General features: G+C 42.7%; 1 protein-coding gene across 3 annotated transcripts in view; it reads left to right on the top strand.

The window, feature by feature from the left end:
- unc5a (unc-5 netrin receptor A) overlaps nt 1-19,342 on the top strand; it is a 60,743-nt gene that overhangs the window by 25,472 nt on the left and 15,929 nt on the right. For 2 of the 3 annotated variants that reach the window (XM_015055791.1, XM_015055793.1), the window contains 5 exons: nt 4,039-4,266; nt 5,114-5,413; nt 9,982-10,069; nt 10,526-10,694; nt 14,246-14,479. In XM_015055791.1, the coding sequence (XP_014911277.1) occupies nt 4,039-4,266; nt 5,114-5,413; nt 9,982-10,069; nt 10,526-10,694; nt 14,246-14,479 (1,019 nt within the window). The remainder of the gene's footprint in view (nt 1-4,038; nt 4,267-5,113; nt 5,414-9,981; nt 10,070-10,525; nt 10,695-14,245; nt 14,480-19,342) is intronic. The other variant, XM_015055792.1, reaches the window with a different exon arrangement.

The following is a 19,342-nucleotide window of genomic DNA, read 5'->3' as shown; positions in this document are numbered from 1 at the left end:
ATCCATCCATCCATCCACCCCCCCACCCATCCATCCATTCATCCATCCACTCATCCATCCACTCATCCATCCATCCATCCATCCATCCATCCATCTATTTACTCATCCATCCACCCACTCATCCATCCATCCACTCATTCATCCATCCATCCAACCATCCTTCCACTCATCCATCCATCCATCCATCCATCCATCCATCCTGGGGAGGATCCATCCATCATTTTCTGTTTTTTTGTAAGTTTCACATTAAACTTCTGTAATTATGTCCTTTCAAACCGTGTAGGAACCCAGTGAGAGCCGGGAACATTATTCCGTCTGTCAGTACAGTAAGAACCCAAACATTGCCAGAACCCAGATTCACGGCTTCAGAGGAGATGAGTTATGCGGGTCCATCTCAATTCAGAAACTGATCCTTAACCAGCCAGCCCTGGAGCTAGTCTGACGAACTGAAGTGAAAGCTCACAGAGCAAAACAGACATTGCCCTGCGGTCATTTCTGCAAGAAAAAAAAAAAAGCTCATCACATCTACAGATTATCCACAGGCAGGTGTCAATCATGATGAGAGGTCACACACAAAGAGAATCAAAAGTTGTGCAATTAAGTCAAGTAGAAGTGGAGGATGCAGTGACGGATGACAGAGAGGGGAAGGCGGACGATGTGCAAATTGGTATGGAGTGCATGGAAAGAGAGGGCACTTTGGAGAGGGACTAAAGTAGAACCCATCCAATTATAAAAGCTGATTAGCTGTGTCAATTAAAAGTGTGATGGATGTCCTTTCAATTATTGGCTGGCATCATGAGAATCAATGACTGCAGGCCAGGAGGAGCTGCAGTGAGCACTGGGATCGTTTGGCTGTGACACCTGGTGGGTCAGATAAAACTTCACTCAGTGATGCTCTGATAAGCCACCAGAGATTACAGTCTGGGCAGAGGATGAGAGAGGTGGACAGAGCGGGAGAAAGGGAGGAGGGGGTAGTCTGATTGACTGACTTCATTGTTTGGATGCAAGAGCGGTGTGCTTGAAGAGGAAAAGGAAGTGGAGAGATACCGGATCTCTTTGGCTCCACCAGGTGTCTTTGGCGTGTCCTCGGAAAGTAAGCTAATCTAAATCAGTAGAAAGCAGGTGGCTGCTCTCCTATCTGATGGGTGTTGTTTTGTCTTTTGTGAGACCAAGTATCCCTCAACAGCCTGGAAAACTACCTGTCCAAATATCACGGCGTCATCTGACCTTTGACTCGCCGAAAGCAATTGGATTTGAGAAACTTAATGAGAGGTGCAGTACGTCTCCCCTTCCTGCTTCTGGAGCTCACTGTGAAGAGCGGAGGGTTCATCCAGGCTGCTCAGAGTTAAGCACCTCTGTGCTAGCCTGAGGAAACGTATGGAAAAACACGGGGAGTCGAGTCAGAGATAGAGAGGAGCACATAGGTAAATGGACTATAAGAAAAGCGGAGAGGATGGGAGTGCGTCCCAGAAGATGCTTCAAGCCGGAAGTGTGTTCTGCGGATATCTGCTTAGAACAAAAACAAAAAAAATAAAAAGCACAATCTCGTGTTTATCTTTAGCCAGTCATTCACGATTGATTACTTGTCAAGAGATCTCTGGCTGAACGAGGAGCTGCCATAGAGGTTAGTTGCTTATAATCCCTCTACTTAAAGTATCAGATTGCACTGAGATAATCACCCATGAAATAGATTCTGGCATTTCATTTTTAACTTTTGGGGAAGCTTTGTCCAAGGAAATTGAGATTTAGAAGCACGAGAGGCAGGAGAGATGGACTAAGAAATACACAAAATTCAATAAATATGAGACTCCTGTTTTTATTTTTTATTTGACTGCTATTTTAATTTTCTATCACATGCCTCAGATTCACTAACACCGTTTTAAAATGTCAAACGGTTGTTTGTAAAGGTTAATGCAGCTCTTTGTTGTTGCTCGTTGCTTCAAAATCATCACGAATGCCTGCAAATTTTAATGACAAAAATGATGAATTGGTTCCTAATCCGGTTTATTTCTGGATTTGTTATTGATAAAAATGCTAATTTCCTACAAGCTGTCAGTCAAAGGCACATTACTCAGCCCTCCCATTTGCCTTTTAATTGTAATTTTCCTTCTGGTACATTTGTTCCTGTCTCCTCTCTTCCACCCTGTCCTCCTCCTTTTGTTGTCAACTCAGCACACGCGCAGCCTGCAGCACTTTAACCTTTTCTGTTGTTCCCCATCCCTCAATGCTGCACCGCTCGTTGTGTCCCCTCCTTGGCTGTGTTCGCTTGACAGCACTACGCCCCAGTGGCTTCTGGGCACAATGGTGCTCCACAAAGGCCTTGGGAGAATCCTCCGCCACCAAATTCTAGCAGCACAGGGAGACGGCTGTAGCGAATCCCATTCTCCTGCAAAAAAAAACATAAAAACTCAACTGCACACACACGTAGTTAAGAAAAAAAAGAAAATAAACTTTTTAGGAGGAGAATGCTCTTATGCTGTCAGTAGCAGTCAATAAAGACCATATCTCTTGGATTTTTTTTTCCCCTTAACATTTGACATGCGAGTGTTACAAAAAGTAAGAGAGAGAAAAGACGAGCAACATGGTGGCCTAAGACATCCAGCCACATAGAGAAAGTCAATGCACTTACTTTTGGTTTTAAACTTTAGCAAGTCATACTTCATATAAACTAAGTAGGTAGTCTTAGAGAATATTAGCAGGAGCCAAGTTCTGTGTTTCAGGTAACATGTAACATTTATAAAAGCAGGAGTTTTTCCTGGAGCAACTAGATGTGTGTTAGCGTAATGCCAACAGGGAAAGACATCAGCAGTTATCCTGAGGAACTCATAGTTCATAAATAAGACATGGGGTCATATGTAGTCAAGTATCATTAGGGTATTTTTTTTCAAGTTTGTACGAGTTTGAAGAAAGAAATTAAAGTATTGAATAATATTTGTTTTTCCAGATGTGGTTATTTGAGATGTTAAGATTAGCCAAGCCGTACCGATATGGAAGAGTCACTCAGGCACCTTTTATTTTCTCCAAAGTGAATCACATTGTTGGCTGTGTATCCAGATGGGACAGTTGTTTGGCACAAACCAGAGACGCACAACCCCAGTGGTTATATTTACAAATAAGAGTGCATCTAAATAAAAATTATTATTGTGAACAAGTGCAAAAGTAATCTCAAAAGGTGGAAGTCATACATCACATAGAATCATCACACGTGACATTTTATAACCATGGAGCATTTATTGGTTACCATGCAACAAACTCCCAAGATGTTGCTTCTTTTAGCACATTAAATAAAAAGAAATCATAGTTTTACATGTTGAAACAAACTCCAGGACTCGGTTAAGATACTCTGCTTAGACAAAGCCAGATTTCAAACGTTTTCATTCATAACACTTGGCTTGTCTTCCACCTTCATGACATAGGAATGTTTGCAATGAGCCGGCAACACATCTGTTTACCTCTGCAGTTTGGGAGTCAGATGTGAAGCCATCTGTCACGAAGACATTAGGGGCTTGGCTTTAACTGAGCCATACAACAGGACGATAATCCAAAGTACAGCAGGGAATCTTCAAACGATTTGAAAAACAAAGAGACACATTGTTACTGTAGGTCATAATTAATATGCTTTAATAGGACCTGAAGAGAGTTGTAGGAATGCTTGCAGATTTCACTTACATAAGAAAACTTGAGCAGGCCACAGCTCTTTGACAGTGAGGAGTACAGAAAAATGGCTCCTCTCGGCTTTTACAGTGTTGTACTTACTTATTTGTGCGTTTTGTATTTATGGTGCACAAAATTCAAACAGAAAACTCAGTAACACAAACTCTCAGGCTATCCAGACTTCATAAATCTTGGGTTATCTAATATCAGATTAAAGTTTTCTAGATTAAAAAACCACCACGCAAGATAAAGTACCACTGCACTAAATGTGACACTGACCCCACGTAGCTAAAGAAGTCCTCAAGAAAACTTTTTCCATTGAACAAAACAACAAGACGCCTCACGCAGCCGGAGCGTCTCGATTAATAATCTCTCTGCTTGCAGCTGTGAGCGGCGCCGAGGACGTGGCGCTGTACGTGGGCATGGTGGCCGTGGCCCTCTGTCTGACCCTGCTGCTCATCGTGGTCGTCCTGGTCTACCGGCGCAAGAAGGAGGGCCTGGACGCTGACGTGGCGGACTCCTCCATACTCACCACTGGCTTCCAGCCTATGGGCATTAAGCCCAGCAAGCCAGGTGTGTGGGCGCCACGGCCACGAAGGCCTCCCCACAGCAGTAGGACACTGTTTTTTTGTTTTACCCTCGTCTGTCCATCTTCCCACTGTGACCATGAAGCATTCGTCCACATGTCGCTCTGAACCTGTTGGGAACTGTGGTCGTGGAGGTGGTGTGAGTGCACTTACAAGTGGGTCTGTGGTCCAAGGAAGAGTTATGTGTGCGTGTGTGCATGTGCGTGTGTGTGTGTGTGTGTGTGTGTGTGTGTGTGTGTGTGTGTGTGTGTGTGTGTGTGTGTGTGTGTGTGTGTGTGTGCGCGCGGTTCATGAGCTCTTTATTTGCCTGCTTGGCACATTATGTTTCGCCACCACCTCATTGTCAGGAAACGTACCCACTCTGTTTACTGCCTGTGTGGAGCCTCTGAGGTTTAACAGCGAGTAATAGAAATACAACTGTCTGAGGCGGATGGAGACGGGGGAACTGGGTTGCAGTGGCTGTGATTCACCGTGAAAATAAAAAGCCTTTATGCATTCTGGATGCTAAGCTGCATCTGAGTTCTGTTTGGGATTGATTGTGTGGCTGCTAAAAAGACAGGCAGTGATAGAGCAGGAGAGGGTGGGGGGGTGGAAATTGAGTGGCTTTGGGTGGAATTTGTGTTTATGTGTTGTAGAGCATTTGCGTGTGTGTGTGTGTGTGTGTGAATGCTCTGTTTTCTGAACCATGTGTCTCTTTCAGTGTTTGTTTCAGTTTTTCTCTGCGTGATGCAAACAGCTTTAGAGTGTGAGGTCTGCCTGTGTGATGTTGAATCCCTCCACTCTCCTCCCTCCCTCTCCCTCCCCCCGCCACTCATTGAGATTCACATATCTCCCTTTTTCCTTTCCTCTCTCTGTTTTCATTATTCGAACAGAGAACTCCCATTTGCTCACCATCCAGCCTGATCTGACGACCACCACCACCAGCTACCAGGGCACGCTGCGCTCTCGCCACGACACGGCTGGGAAGTTCTCCATGACCAACGGGCCTCTGCTGGACCCGCTTCCCAACGGATCGCACACGCTCCACAACGGGAAGCTAAACTCGGACACCACAGAGTTTGTGAGCAGGCTGTCCACTCAGACCTACTTTAAAACTCTCCCCCGTGACGTGGCCAACACCTCCTACGGGACTTTCAACTTCCTGGGTGGGAGATTAACAATCCCCAACACAGGTGGGTTCTTCATTCATTTAATCTGTCTTCTCTGTTGTACAGATGATTTAATACAATTATGGAACCATAGTCTGACTTATAAGTGTTTTGGGAGGAACAGTTAATGGTCTGAAGAGCGTCCGTTGGTAATTTTTTACTTTTTGTGACATAAACTAGAGGCTACAAACTCATTAAGACATCAATGTGAAGCACATTGCTATTACATGACATGACATCTCAATGTTCTCTGTCCTCCAAAAGATTGAAATGCCACAACCAGCCACGATTAAAGCTGATGAACTTGATAACGTAGAATGAGATTTTAATAGGTCCATATTTAAAAAGAAGAAGAAAAAAAACGTAACACTTTTAATATGTCCAGATCAAGGCTTTGGAATCCTAATGAACAAAATGGTAAATGTAGTTTTCAGATTACTTTCTAATCAGCTGTTAGGAAAGCCTGTTTGTGTTTTACAGCATCTAATAAATGAGGAAGCTGACCGTCCTCTTTGAGTCGTTTTATTCTGGTTGCTTTGGCTTTTAATGTTTACAGTCATTTGCCCTTTATCACTCTTGAACTTTTTGATATTCTGTCATGAGCTGCAAACTTCAAAGTGTTTTATCCGGATTTTATCTGGTGAAAAATAAAAAAAAGACAGAGAAAAAACAGGATTCTATGCGATTGACCAATACACTGTAGTTTTTAATTGTGAATTTGAAAGATGCAATGGTTCTCAAAAAGTGTACCATGCCAAGTAATTAAAGGCACCTTAATAAAACCAAGTGTAACCAACTGCATTCAAAAGTCACCTCAACAGGAATAATGTGCTAGTAAACAAATGCCATCCGAACATTGTGTTTGTAATATATTAGATATTAATTTCTCATATAAAATATTAGAAATATTTAATATTTCTAATATAAATTACTATGAATATCTCATGGAGCGCTGCTCCCTCCATCATGTTAAAAAGTGTGGTAAAACTGAAAGTCTACGGACCTGAAGACATTCACTTCCACCTAAACTTACAGGCTCAGCAATAAGAGCAATCCTGAGCTTTGGAGATCTGCAGCTTACATCGCAGCCCCAGTCCGGCCTTTTATATGAGTGGCAGGAAAAAATAATGTTGAGGCAAAGCCATAAGAAGTCCTGTTTAAATTTATATTTTTAAATAGAGGACAGAGTAAATGTTTGGCAGCTATACTAGGTGTGGTGGAAAGCTAACACTGAACATCATCCCTACATGGTGGGGGCAGCATCATGCTCTAACGATGCTCTTCTTCAGCTGGTCTGTTAGCGAGTCACCTTCCAGCAGGACAACGACCAGCAGCTGCAAAATGAAAATGTTTAGATCAAAACACATTCTCAGTCACAGTCAGGACCTAAATTCAGATCCATGGCAAGACATCAAAAATTGATGATTTCCATAAAAATCTGATGGCAGAGATTTGAACTTGCAATTGCAGCAAAATCTGACAGTGTAAAATTTTGCAAATTTCTACTGACCAGATTGTATTTTTTAAAAGAAATCAAAAGCTATGCAGCCTTTTCATTCCAGTCCATAATACTGTGCTATTATTTAAAATGGAAATAAAGCACTTTGAAGTTGGTTGTAATGCGAAATAATTTAAGAGGGAAGAATGCTTTATTTGGTCTGATAAAAGCTGATGTGATCCGCACATCATCATTCAGATAGGTAAATAAATATATTGTTTTCATTCGTTTATTTTAAGCTCATAAAAGAAAGCTACTACACTGTATAAACAACATGCACCACAGACCAACATTTTAGTCCAAGGAGTTAAATGTTTAGGCTTCGGGTCCATGTAGCACGTTCTGTTCAGCGTGTTCATTCAACAGTTTCACCATCATGCAGAATCAGACAGTACAGACAGCAATGTTTTATTCACTCACTGTCTCTTCATGTCTGGCAAGGAGATCTAAGTAATCTCCTCTAATGCTGCTAAACTTTAAGCAAACAATACATAAATTATCCAAATAATTCAACATCTGCTGCTACAGTTTATGAAGAAGTGCTCTGAGAGAAAGGCCATTCTGTTGCTTTATTACACCTGCTTTAATGTGTCCGACTGGATGTTAACAAGGAGAGTTTATTAGGAACAGCTGAATCCTATAAACACTTCGGTGTCTTCCTTCATATGGGCTCCTCTAATGGGTTTTTACCAGGATAACACACGTGCAAATGTGTTTGAGGACTTAATGCAAGGCAAGAAACAAGCAGTCATTACGTTCCCGGGGACAAGATGAGGCCCCAAAAGTGCATTAAAAGCCTTGTTTTAGCCAGTGATCAACCCATTTGGACCTGAGACACCTGCTAAACTGTAACTGGCGGAGAAATATATTACATCATGTTCTAATGGGTTAAAAATACTCTCCAGCGCAGTAAAAAAAAAAAAAAAAGAAAGCGCATTGAGTAAAACAAATCGGACATTTTCCTTTGTGTGTGTTTGGGGCGATGACGACAAAGATGCAGAAGAATTGAGCTTATCAACGACGATGATTGGTTTTAACTTTTTTCTCAGACTCATAGTGTTTTGTTTTTTTTAAAGGATTTCAACACAGATTGTGAAGCTTTAAGAGTTTCAGTCATACAGTTTGACTCTGCTGACAAAACAAACCATGTTAGAGACTGCCAAGGAATGTTTAGGTGAACTAAACAGGGATGATAAAAATACTCAAAACATTCGCATTTATTTAAAGTCCGCTTTGGATTTTTCTGATTGGCTAAATGCATATCTGCACACAATGTTCTTACATATAGCACAAGTATTTGGTTGCAACTGTGCACTGTAAAAAAAAAAAAAAAAAAACATCTCTAATTTACAAGACATCAGCAGCTGTGGTTGAATTTTACCACATAAATACGGTAAAATTCTGGCAACCACAGCTGCTGGTATTTTATTGTAACTTTTATGGATTTTTTTTTACAGTGTACAGAATATGAGTAAATATTTTTGAAAGATGAATTTGATTAAAAACAAAAGGATCTGACCCTTATATGATGTCACCGGAGACTTTTTCACATGGAAGCTTTATATCGGTGGGTTGAATTTTTTTGATTAAATAATTTATAATAAAAAAAATATACCAAAAACAATACAAAACCTGAATATGAAGTACTGTGTGTGTGATAAACTACAGTAATTATGATTGATATTTTTGAAAAGTCTGCATGGAAGCTTTAAAAATTTAAGTGAGAAAGCAAGGATTTTGCCTCTAGCAGAATCTAGAGTGAATAATTTGGTCCAGTGCCTTGTCAGTAACCTACATCTCAACAGCACAGCATGAATAGTTAAAAGCAAATGTTCTGAGATGAAATCAATTTGTGGCAACAACATTGTACTTGACAAGAGTCCTGGAGTAAAACGTCAAACAAATTATTCCAATCAAGCTTCTGACTAATGCCGGAACAGGTTGAAATTGTAGTCCATGTCCACAAATGTCATCCATGGTCTAAGTGGCTGGATGGAGAAGTAAAGACAGTTAAAGTGATGCAATTTCTGACAAAAAAAAAGTCCACCATGATTATTCTGCTGGGGTTTTTTCTCCTTACAGCAGCAGAGTACAGAGCTTATATAATTATACTGGGAGACAGTTTTTCCACTTGGCTCTTTGTAGACTGTCCAGATTAGCTGATGCCAGCATGACAATATCTTCTAGAAGAAAAGGGTCTTTTTTCCTGTTTTTCTTCACCACTGCTCTCTCCCTGGGTGTGTGTGTGTGCGTGTGTGTGTGTGTGTGTTGCCCGTCTCTTACAGATATTTTATGCATGGATTAACTCAAAGCCATGTTGACTATACCACGCATTGGCACCTGTCTTCTCATAGGGACACAAGAAGGAAAGAAATCTTACACTCGCATGCATTCACTCAAAGGAGTTATTCTGTCATTCATCACGGCTTCAGAGCGAGCGGGAGCGCTCTTTACAGATCCAGGCGCGGATGCCAACGTTCAGACACCTTCGCCCGACTCAATCCGACGCAGCCTCATGACGAACAGACCCGGTTTAAAACTGAGAGATTGTTAAAATAGTGTCACATTCACTGTTTGGCCCACATTTTTAAATGCCATTCAGAGTGGGTAATTTTAGCAGAAGAATCACAACATGAATGCCGCAGCACTCAAACCGCTTCAGTGTCTCTCTGTGTTCTCCGACATGCATTTTCTAACACTCTCCTGGGGAAGTGCAATTTTCCTGAAGTAGTCTGTTCCATGGTCTCAATTATCTACTTTGTGGCAGACGGAGGACATTTAAACCACGCCGCCGCGCGCGCCTTTTGTCTCGGCTAATTGTTGACATCGGGGACGTGTGCCGCCACGGCTGCTGGCGCACAGATTTTGCATCCACTGCACCTGAAGGAGGCTGCCTCTGACCTTCAGAATAGATTTGGATTTTTGTTTAGTTTTGGGGGGGTTTCACGCGTACAGTTTGTGGAGTGGGCTGGCTTCCTTTGTGAGATGACAAAAGCACTGTTCAGTCAGAACAAATGAGCCTGTCCCCCACTCGCTCACACGCCTCCTCCCCCCTCCAACGCACTTCTCTCCCTTTTGTTGTTATTTGCATTAGGAATCAGCCTGCTCATTCCTCCCGAGGCCATCCCCAGAGGAAAGATCTATGAGATTTATCTCACTGTTCAGCGGAAGGAAGATTTAAGGTGGGTCTCTTTAGCGCTGTTTAACTGGCAGTCTTCCCTGAATGCCACTAGGCTGTTTGTTTTGATGCTCTACTGTTCCATTAGGAACGGCTTAAGAGGCTCTGCCAGTGCTGTGGAGGAGGGATGTAAATAAATAACATAGCCTTTTACAAGGATGTGCGCTGTTTAAGTTAAATGAATTGTTTGGAAAGCAGCGTCTATCTGGCTTGCCGCACTCATCCTCTGGAAGCGGAGCCGTTGCATTCTGTAATGTTTCTTCGGTCCTCTCGCGTTGGCCCGGCTCGTCTCAGAGTCCAGCAGCGGGCTTTAATTATTCTGTGTTACAGCTGCTGGATAATTTGCAGAGGTGACAGTATCATATCCTGCCTCAAAGAGAGCTGTAAATTCTCTCTAATATCGAAATAATTGCAACCACTTCATCTTAATGCGTCCACCTCTTCCCCACTCCCGCCGTAGGTTACCGCTGGCCGGCTGCCAGACCCTCCTGAGCCCCATTGTGAGCTGCGGCCCTCCGGGGGTGGTCCTGAGCCGGCCAGTTATCCTCAGCATGGACCACTGCTTTGATGCGTGCCTGGATAACTGGGCCGTCCGCCTCAAGAAGCAGAACTACGAGGGCGCTTGGGAGGTGAGAGTCTAACTGCAGCTCCAGCACAAATCCTTTTTGTAGGAAGACAAAGCCGCTAGTCAGTGCAACTGTGAAGTATTACTGAACTTATTGATTGTTTCTGTGTGAAAAGTACAAACTTTTCCTGCTCGTGACTTGAAATGCACACCACAACACACCCGGCTGCCTAACGTACTCCTCACTACTCCTCCACAGGGTTTAAATTAAAGGGCCTGGAAAAAGTATATATGTATTTATACATCCTACATGTTTTTTTTTTTTTTCACATTTTGTCATCTTTATGCCATATCTCAAAATGGACGTTACTGAAATTTATCTGACTGAATAGTAAAAAGTACTGTATAATTCTATCAAAGTATTTGCAATTGAAAACCTGAAAAGTGTGAAATATGTTTCTATTCAGCCTCTGATAATGATTTATAGAACAACCTTTTGCTGCAGCTAAAGCTTCATGTGTTTTGGAGTAAATCTGTTTAATCTGCACATTCACACTGAGATTTTCGGCCAGTCTTTCCAAAACTGTTTAAACCAAACACTGACTTGGGTAATTTATCACTTGATGATGCTTTGATCTGAACCACAGCTTTGTAGCTTGGGTTGCATGTTTGTTGTGCTCTTGTTAGCAGGTGAAACTCTGCCATATCCTGGCAGGTTTTCTTCCAGGATTGCTCTGCATTTTGCTTCCTCCCATTATCCACCCCCCCATTCTCTGAGCAGCTTCCCTGTCCCACAGCATGATACAGCCACCTCCATGTTTCACTGTGGGAACTGGGTGTTCAGAAGGATCATTGTGTTCCACACGTGCATGTTTAATTTTGTCGCGTTGAATCACAGCTCCATCTTCCACATATTCACCACGCTCCTTACATAGCTCGTGGCAAACAGAACATATTGATTTCTTTTTCTTACCACTCTTCATTATAGACCAGATTTGTCTAGTGCAAGACTAACATTTATCGTGTCGACAGATTCCCCTATGTGAGCTGTGGAATGGATCCCTGCAGCTCCACCAGGTTCCCACTTTGGGCTGCTTATCTGATTATTTGTGTCCTTGCCCGGCCTGTCAGTGTAGGTGAATTGTCGTGTCTTAGTAGGTTTACAGCTGTGCCAGGCTCTTTCCATTTTCAGATGATGGATTGAATAGAGCTCTGTGTTACATTGTTTTATAACCTAACCATGCTTTAAACTTTCTCCCTGACCTGTCTGCTGTGTTTCTCGGTCTTTATGAAGCTGTTTGCTCACTAATGTTCTCTAACAAACCTCTGAGGTCTTCACAGAGCAGCTGGATTTACACTGAGATTGATGACACAGATATGAATCCCAATAAAGGGAGGATGAAAACAAACGCATGCACCTTCACGTAATGTGCTCAAAAATAGATTTGTCAGAATAATGCTCATTTTTGCGTCGGTCCGCCACATAAACTCCCAAGAAAGCAAAAAAAGTTTGTAGTTTTAAAGCGACAAAAGGAAGGTGAAGGAAGTGGGAATACTTTTTGCAAGTCGCTGCACGCTGTCCATCGGCTGCTTCGCTCCAGCTAAAGGTTTGCTTGGCAACATGATTGTGAAAATAGAAATTCTCTAAGCAAATTACTCATCCTCAAAGTGCTCTTCTGAGTGCTCCTTGACCGTTGTCGACTGCTGCTTCCAATTTGCAGAGTTTTCTCCCTGTTTTTCTACCCATGAAATTCGAACGTTGCCCATGTTGCAAATGAATCTAGCCGAGAACAGCCCCTGGTGGGCAACACAGCCTCACACAAAACAAACGCCGGTTCGAGGCAGTCTACTCATCTCAACAACCCAGAGAGATTGGAAAGGGTGCTGGTGGCTTTGGAGTGTTACTAGGTCTTCTTTCATGTTCGATATTGTGCATAAATTATTCAGCCTCTCCCCACCGTCCGTGTGGCAGCGGTGGGGTGTCTGTGGGATGGATTGGCCTGTCTAAGGCTGAGGTTAGACCAGCACTTTTAATCATCGGACGGGCCAAATATAGCCCGACTGCGTTGGCCACTACGGTAAAGAAGCGCCAGGTGGACGAGAGAATGAGAGTGGAAGGAGGCACGGGTGTGTGTCAGAAACTAAGAGCAGAAAGAAAGAGGAAGCAGATGGATGCAAATGAGCAGGTAATGCAGATCTATTGGAGAGAAACCACAAAAATGTAGCGCAATAGGAGAGATGTGGAAAACACAACGCATACAGATGGAGAAATTAACCTTTCCGCTGCAAAACTGAGCTTCTGTTTCACCACGGAAATATTAAGACGATAAAGAAATAAGACTCCATTGTGGTTGCATAGAAAATGAATCGTGTCGATACTAATTCTATTGATGTAGATGGTGTCTGTGTGAATCGATCCTAGAGGGGCTCGCTGCGCATTTGGCAGGCACAATTCTCTCTTTAGCATGGTGGGCTAATGGGAAGAGTCAGTCAACAGGCATGATGTGATTTTAGAGAAAATGTTGTCACCTTGGGCCCAGTTCGTCTCCATCAAATTAGCCGAGAGAGCATTGGAATTATCTCATAAAAGCTGTGCAGTGCCGCGGCTGAAATGGGATATTTTCACAGATGTCCCGTCCTCATCAGGATTCAGAACTTCACCTTTGTGGCGAAGCCAGGAAATTCAAGGCGTCGCCTTGCTGGTCTAGTTTTTATCAGAAATCAGCAATGTTTGGAAGATCTCATTCTAACACCCTTGTCCCTTAGTGGGGTCGGGAGGGCTGCTGGTGCCTATCTGCAGCGAGACATTTTGGGCGAGAGGCGGGGTCACCCTGGACAGGTCGCCAGTCCATCGCAGGGCAACACAGAGAAAGACAGGACAAACAACCATGCACACACCCTCACACCTAAGGAGAATTTGGAGAGGCCAGTGTTTTTGGACTGTGGGAGGAAGCCGGAGAGAACCCATGCATGCACAAACTCCATGCAGAAAGACCCCAGGCCAGGAATCGAACCCAGAACCTTCTTACTGCAAGGCGACATTGCTGCCAACTGTACCACTATGCAGCCCAGCAATGTTTGTTTTACAGATAAATGAGCAAGTATCGACTCTCCAAACAAGTAGAAGCAAATTTCCAAACTCCCAATAATCCCCGTACCGCTGCGACCTTTTCCTCCTCCAGAACCATCTGTTCTCGCCAGGAATCCGTTTGGGTCTTCTTTCATGTCAGTGGAAGATCTCGTTCATGCATTATTGAGTAAACTGAGGGTATTCTATAGGACGTGTGAGGAAGGATGCGGCTTCACGTCGGCGTGTTGTAAGCGGCTTTGCGGTGAGAAGGAAATCTGAAGCAAGAACAAAGTATTTGCTTTTTTCCTCTGATCCGAACTGTTGCCTAGAACTTTATGTAACATTACCCCGAAGACCTTTCGCTTTGATGCCACACCGCAGGAACAATGTAGTTTGGGTCCTTTCTGCGGCGCCACTTTGCTAACGAGCCCTTTGCAAACACACTCCTACGCGTACATCAGGCAACACATTACCCTTCCCTCCTACATAAATTGGGTGCTTGACCTTCCGTCCACATCTTGTTTTCTTTTTCTCCTGTCCTCCAGGACGTCCTGCTGATGGGGGAGGAGCTGGTGTCCGAGCCTTATTACTGCCAGCTTGAGGCCGAGACGTGCCGCCTGTTCACAGAGCAGCTGGGCACCTTCGCCCTGGTGGGAGAGTCGCTGCACATGGGCGCAGCCAAGCGCCTGCGGCTCGTCCTCTTCTCCGACGCCTACTGCTCCACGCTGGAGTACAACATCAGGGTGTACTGCATGGACGACACGCAGGACGTCTTCAAGGTAAGCTGCCGCTCACGTCGCCTTCAGCGAGTGTTTACCCGTTTGTTTAATTCGAGCACATCCTGTAATAACATTCGTCCGCAGACACTCGGAAAAAACCGAGCGCAAAGTGAAATTTAAAAACCACCTTCAGGTACGTTTATTTTAAAGAAATTATTTGGACTACCAATAATCGTGCCTCTGGTGACTTGGCTTAAAAGCAATTTTCTTCCCCCCCACCCCCACCGACTGAATAAATGCACTAAAACGAAACTTTGATTTATTCAGCTGCTTTCAGTGTGAGAATTTATTTACTTCTTAGACAGTTTTTTGTTTTTTTGTTTTTTTTTTTGTTGCCAGGATTGGCGACAGATTTATACGATCTGAGATCAAATTAGAAATGCTGTTCATGTGGTGTGATTATTGGTGTTGATTTATGTTTTGTTAGGATGTTTGTTTGTTTTTTTTGTTCTTCTCAAGGATGTCCTCAACTCTGCCCATTTGCTGAAAGCCAATAAGTTTTCCAACACTTTATGCACTGACATATTTTACTTCCCATTTTCCCTCTCCACATGGACAGAGTATAATCAAGCGCTAATGCCTTTGCTCCCTCCCTGGAGGACTGCCTCTGAGTAGCCTGTTAAGATTTCATTTGCATGGTTAATTAGTAAATTAAAAGGAGAGTCTGTCCCAATCTTTCCCCACCAAACCCCCAGTGCTCCCTTTAGTCTCTCTCCACACCTCTCAGTCACTCTGAAAAGCTGTTCCTCTCCTCCGCTGTCACCACCCACAGCCACAAGTGGCTCTTCCACTAGATTCCACTTCGGCTGCTCTGTAATGGCTGACCCGCGCATGTAAAGGTGCAACACCATCACGATGCCTGCAGGACATAAACAGTGGAAGTCACTCAGAGTTCACGCTGAAATTAGCACACAAGTCAGGAAGATGATGATAAGGTGAAGGCTGCAAATGCCTCTGCTGGCGCACAGTTTCACACTCATTTTGTCACCTTACAACCACAAACTTTAATGTATTTTAGTGGCATTTTAGCAAAGAAAAGCTGATGAATTATTAACATTAGTCTCTTCTTTGATGAGCAGTCAGGCTCAATAGGGGTGCATCATATTAGAAGTTCTTGCGATGGTGATAATGATGGTAAACATTGCAAAGGTGATACCAAGTGCAGTGCATGCCTATTTTCTCCTGCTTCTAATCTGTTCTCCTCATACTCTGCAACTTTTCGTATTTTGGGGAGTGTTTTTGTCAGATTTGAGCATCTGCTGCAAATGACAATCACTTGTTTAGATGCTACAGTAGCATGCAAGATGCAAGTTTGTAGCACCTGAATGATACTAACTCAGTTCGATTGGATGGAGAGCATCTGTGAGCAACAAGTTCTCAAACAGATTTTAATTTTTTTCTATTCACATTTTAACATGGGAATGTGCTTCATTCTGAAGAATCCCACTGCAATGGAGGCTGTATGCTCAGGATAATTTGTGCTTCATTTGAGGGCATCAGAGTGAAGGGGACTGAACACAAATGGTTGCATGTGATATAATTTTCACATGTGACAAATGAAGACAAGATGTTCTGTTGAGTGGCCTCTCAGAAAGCCAGTTGAATACATATTTTTTAAATTATTAATTTGTCCTGTTTTTTATGCAATTTTGGCTCTTGTGAAATTCTCTGATTTTGTATTAAAAGGTGCTACATAAATAAAGTTTTACTTACTAATCTGTAAAAACTTTTGAAAACCACCCATCTCTTAAACTTCACCATTCTGTACTATTTCGAGATGCTTTACCACTAAAAATTCCAATAAATTACACCAGAAAGAGCGTGGTTGCAATATAACAAAATGTGAAGAAGTGCATTCTTGCAAGGCGTCATATCTCTCTTTCTTCACTTTTAAATCCATTTAAAGCCTTTACAGTTCTTCTAATGCAACGTGTGAGAAATTTGGCACATTTAAGAAAAAATAAAAAAATCCAACAACTATTTGTTTGATGGATGTCAAGCTATACGCTCGCCGGCAGTCAGATCATCAGTTAACGTGGTGGCAGTTTGCTCGAGCATTACTGCTGCAGTGACCTTGTGTGTTCAGCACTGGATGCAGGAAGGCTTTCAGAGGCCAAAAAAACCCCTCTTTCTCGCCGCCCTTTCCTCTAGTTAGCTCTCGTTCTGCCTCTCTCAGCCAGGAAAAGGACATCTGAGCTTGTTGACTTCAGCACTCGCGCTCGCCATATTCCGCGTCTCCCCCGACGCCCTTGAGTGCATTAGCTGCCCGTCTCTCACACCAACCTGGTTCTGTGGTAAGCCACGGCGTCTCCGGGGCTTTGTAGTTTTTAGTGAGTGATTTAAAGCGCAGCCCTCACTGTTTAGTAATCTCGACTCCACGCTGCTCTTGGTGCTATTACAAAGGGAGCAGCTCATTTGGCGAGTACATTCACCACTTTGAGTGGAGATTAAACTTCCCCGGAGAGGTCGGGCCTAATCACTAATCACTATCTTTAAAATGCACCTTTTATGATTAGTCCCTCACTCGGGCTGCCATTAGAGTTAAGTGTAGCATGCCACAGTAGGTGGCACAGTGGAGTAGCTGTGGATGTACTAGTCTGTAGTACATCTTCACTATATGTGAATGTTCTGACAGGACTACAGCACCTTGTTTTTCAGGCAGGTTTCCAAGAATTAAGCAAGCTGTACTTCTAAAGGGAGTTCAGTGGGCAGTGGGAGGGGGGAAAAAAAAGCTGTTCTGAAGCAAGAAAACTGCAGAGACTAAAAAGAAGGCTGAGCTGTTCCCTCCATCGCTGGCTGTCAGTCTGCTCTGACAAGGCTCCATCAGGGAGGATGACACACACACACACATGCATCCCACACTTAAGCCTGCCTCACTCTTATCTCACTATTACAGCAGATTAGAACCAATGGTATTGTCTTTGATCCTAAGTGTACGGGAGCTCTGGGGAAACGGTGACATTTCCGTCTGATGCTTGCCATATGTTAGCAGGGCTCTGCGGGGACCAATTAAGTTAATATTTAATGTGTGTCCCACACTTGATGGGCCCAGCCAAGGCTGGCACAGCAGCAGAGGCGACATGACCGCCGTTTGGTTGTGCCCTCACTGTGCACTCGGGTTGTTCCCAGCTAGACCGGTGGGAGAGCCTCACTGATGTTTCGCCATGTCGCGACTGACAGAAAAGCACCTGCGGTGAACCGAGCCTTCAGCCCGGCACACAGACAGCTATCAGCAACGTCTAATTAACCGGAAAGGTGCAAACGAAGGTGTCTCTTCAGGAAGGGAAAATTTACCCGAGATGCTCTGCATTTCACACGCAGACTTGTGTACAAAGGATAGAAAAACCGAGGATGTTTTTCACAGAACAGCAGAGCGATGACAAAATTATCTTTGGGTTTGTCGATACCTAGGCGTTATTCCCGAACGCCCACATGTCTGCGTTTTGGGAGTCAAGTGTTGTGCTTTAGAACAAAAAAACCCAAACATGAACAATGGTTTAGAAGCCACCCACATTCTGTTGGATTTATTTTTCAGAGGTTGAAGCACAAATAAGATTTTTTATTTTTTTTTTGTAAGGAGGGGAAATGCGTTTGGACTTTTGAGGGATCATCGTGAGCTTTTAATTCAACAATTTTTTTTTTCGTATTTCTTCACTCATGCGGCTTAACTTTAGCAAACTGTCTGCTTTTATATGAACTGCTAAGATATTTTCTCTTTACATTGTGTAGACGCTCCTCTTAGTTCACACATTTTAGCTTTTCCAGAACTTTATTACTAAATTTCTATAAACCTCATACTCCCACCTGGTTTAGCCACAATGAGTTTGCTAATTAGCTAATACTTTATTTATTGCTTTGTTCTGCTTTTTATAAAAACATAATTAGTAGTACCTTTTAGCATCTTGCATGGAACATATTAGAGTTTTTACATTAATTCTGCAGTGCCATGTTCAAAATTATCTTCAAAAGGACCAAAATCTGACATATTCTGAACTTTCACATGGATTTTTATGCAAATAAATAAAATAAAATAAATAGTATAATCACATGATTTCAAATTCATATTTATGCATCATAATATGTTCCTAGTTTAATATTTTCATATTTAAGGTCATGTGTGTTCTCTGCTTCTTGGTCAAATAGTAATGGTTAAATGAAAGAACATCCCTGTGGTCAATTTTTAATTGCATCCCCATAAAACTTGGTTCATATAAACATTTTAAAATCCTAGAGTTTAAAGGGAATTTTTTTTTTTGTTTTCATTTGTTTTACACTTGCATAATGTACATAAATGACATAAATGTACATGCTGAGCTTTAGTAATCGTGATTAAAAATTAATGCATATGAAAAGACTAGGTTAAAGTGGAAAACAAGTATTTTAATCTTAGTTTTTATTCACATAATGAATGAGTGGCTCAGAGTTTGTGAAGTGAGGTTCTGTTAGAAGCTAATATCTTCCCTGCAGCTAATATATGATTGTAGTTTTTAGACTTATAGGGTGTTTCTTTTTTTTTCTTTTTTTAAGTGGGATTCTGTGCAGGGGTTACCACTTGTCAGTATCTTATCTGTTGTAGACAGGAGTCCAAACATCCTCAGTTTGCAGAAAGAGACTAAAGTTCTCAGTAGAGTTGATCTAACAGAAAGTCCCGGTGGAGACGGCTCCACAGCAGATTATAACAACTTTATCTTGAATGCCACTTTATTTACTTGAACGCTGCTTTACGAACCTGACGCCACATTATTTTTGCATGTGCAGAAAGCTCAACCAGAGTTAGTATCCGAAGCGAATGTAATGCAGTGAAACAAAGTGAACTTTATAGCGGTTCAAGCGGATGTCCTTTATTCACTTTATGGGTGGAAC

Source organism: Poecilia latipinna, unplaced genomic scaffold (genome assembly GCF_001443285.1).
Source record: "Poecilia latipinna isolate Pla-1442-1.1 unplaced genomic scaffold, P_latipinna-1.0 Scaffold1335, whole genome shotgun sequence".
Lineage (NCBI taxonomy): Eukaryota > Metazoa > Chordata > Actinopteri > Cyprinodontiformes > Poeciliidae > Poecilia > Poecilia latipinna.
The sequence above is the reverse complement of the archived record's forward strand: the minus strand, read 5'-3'. Positions and strand labels throughout refer to the sequence as shown.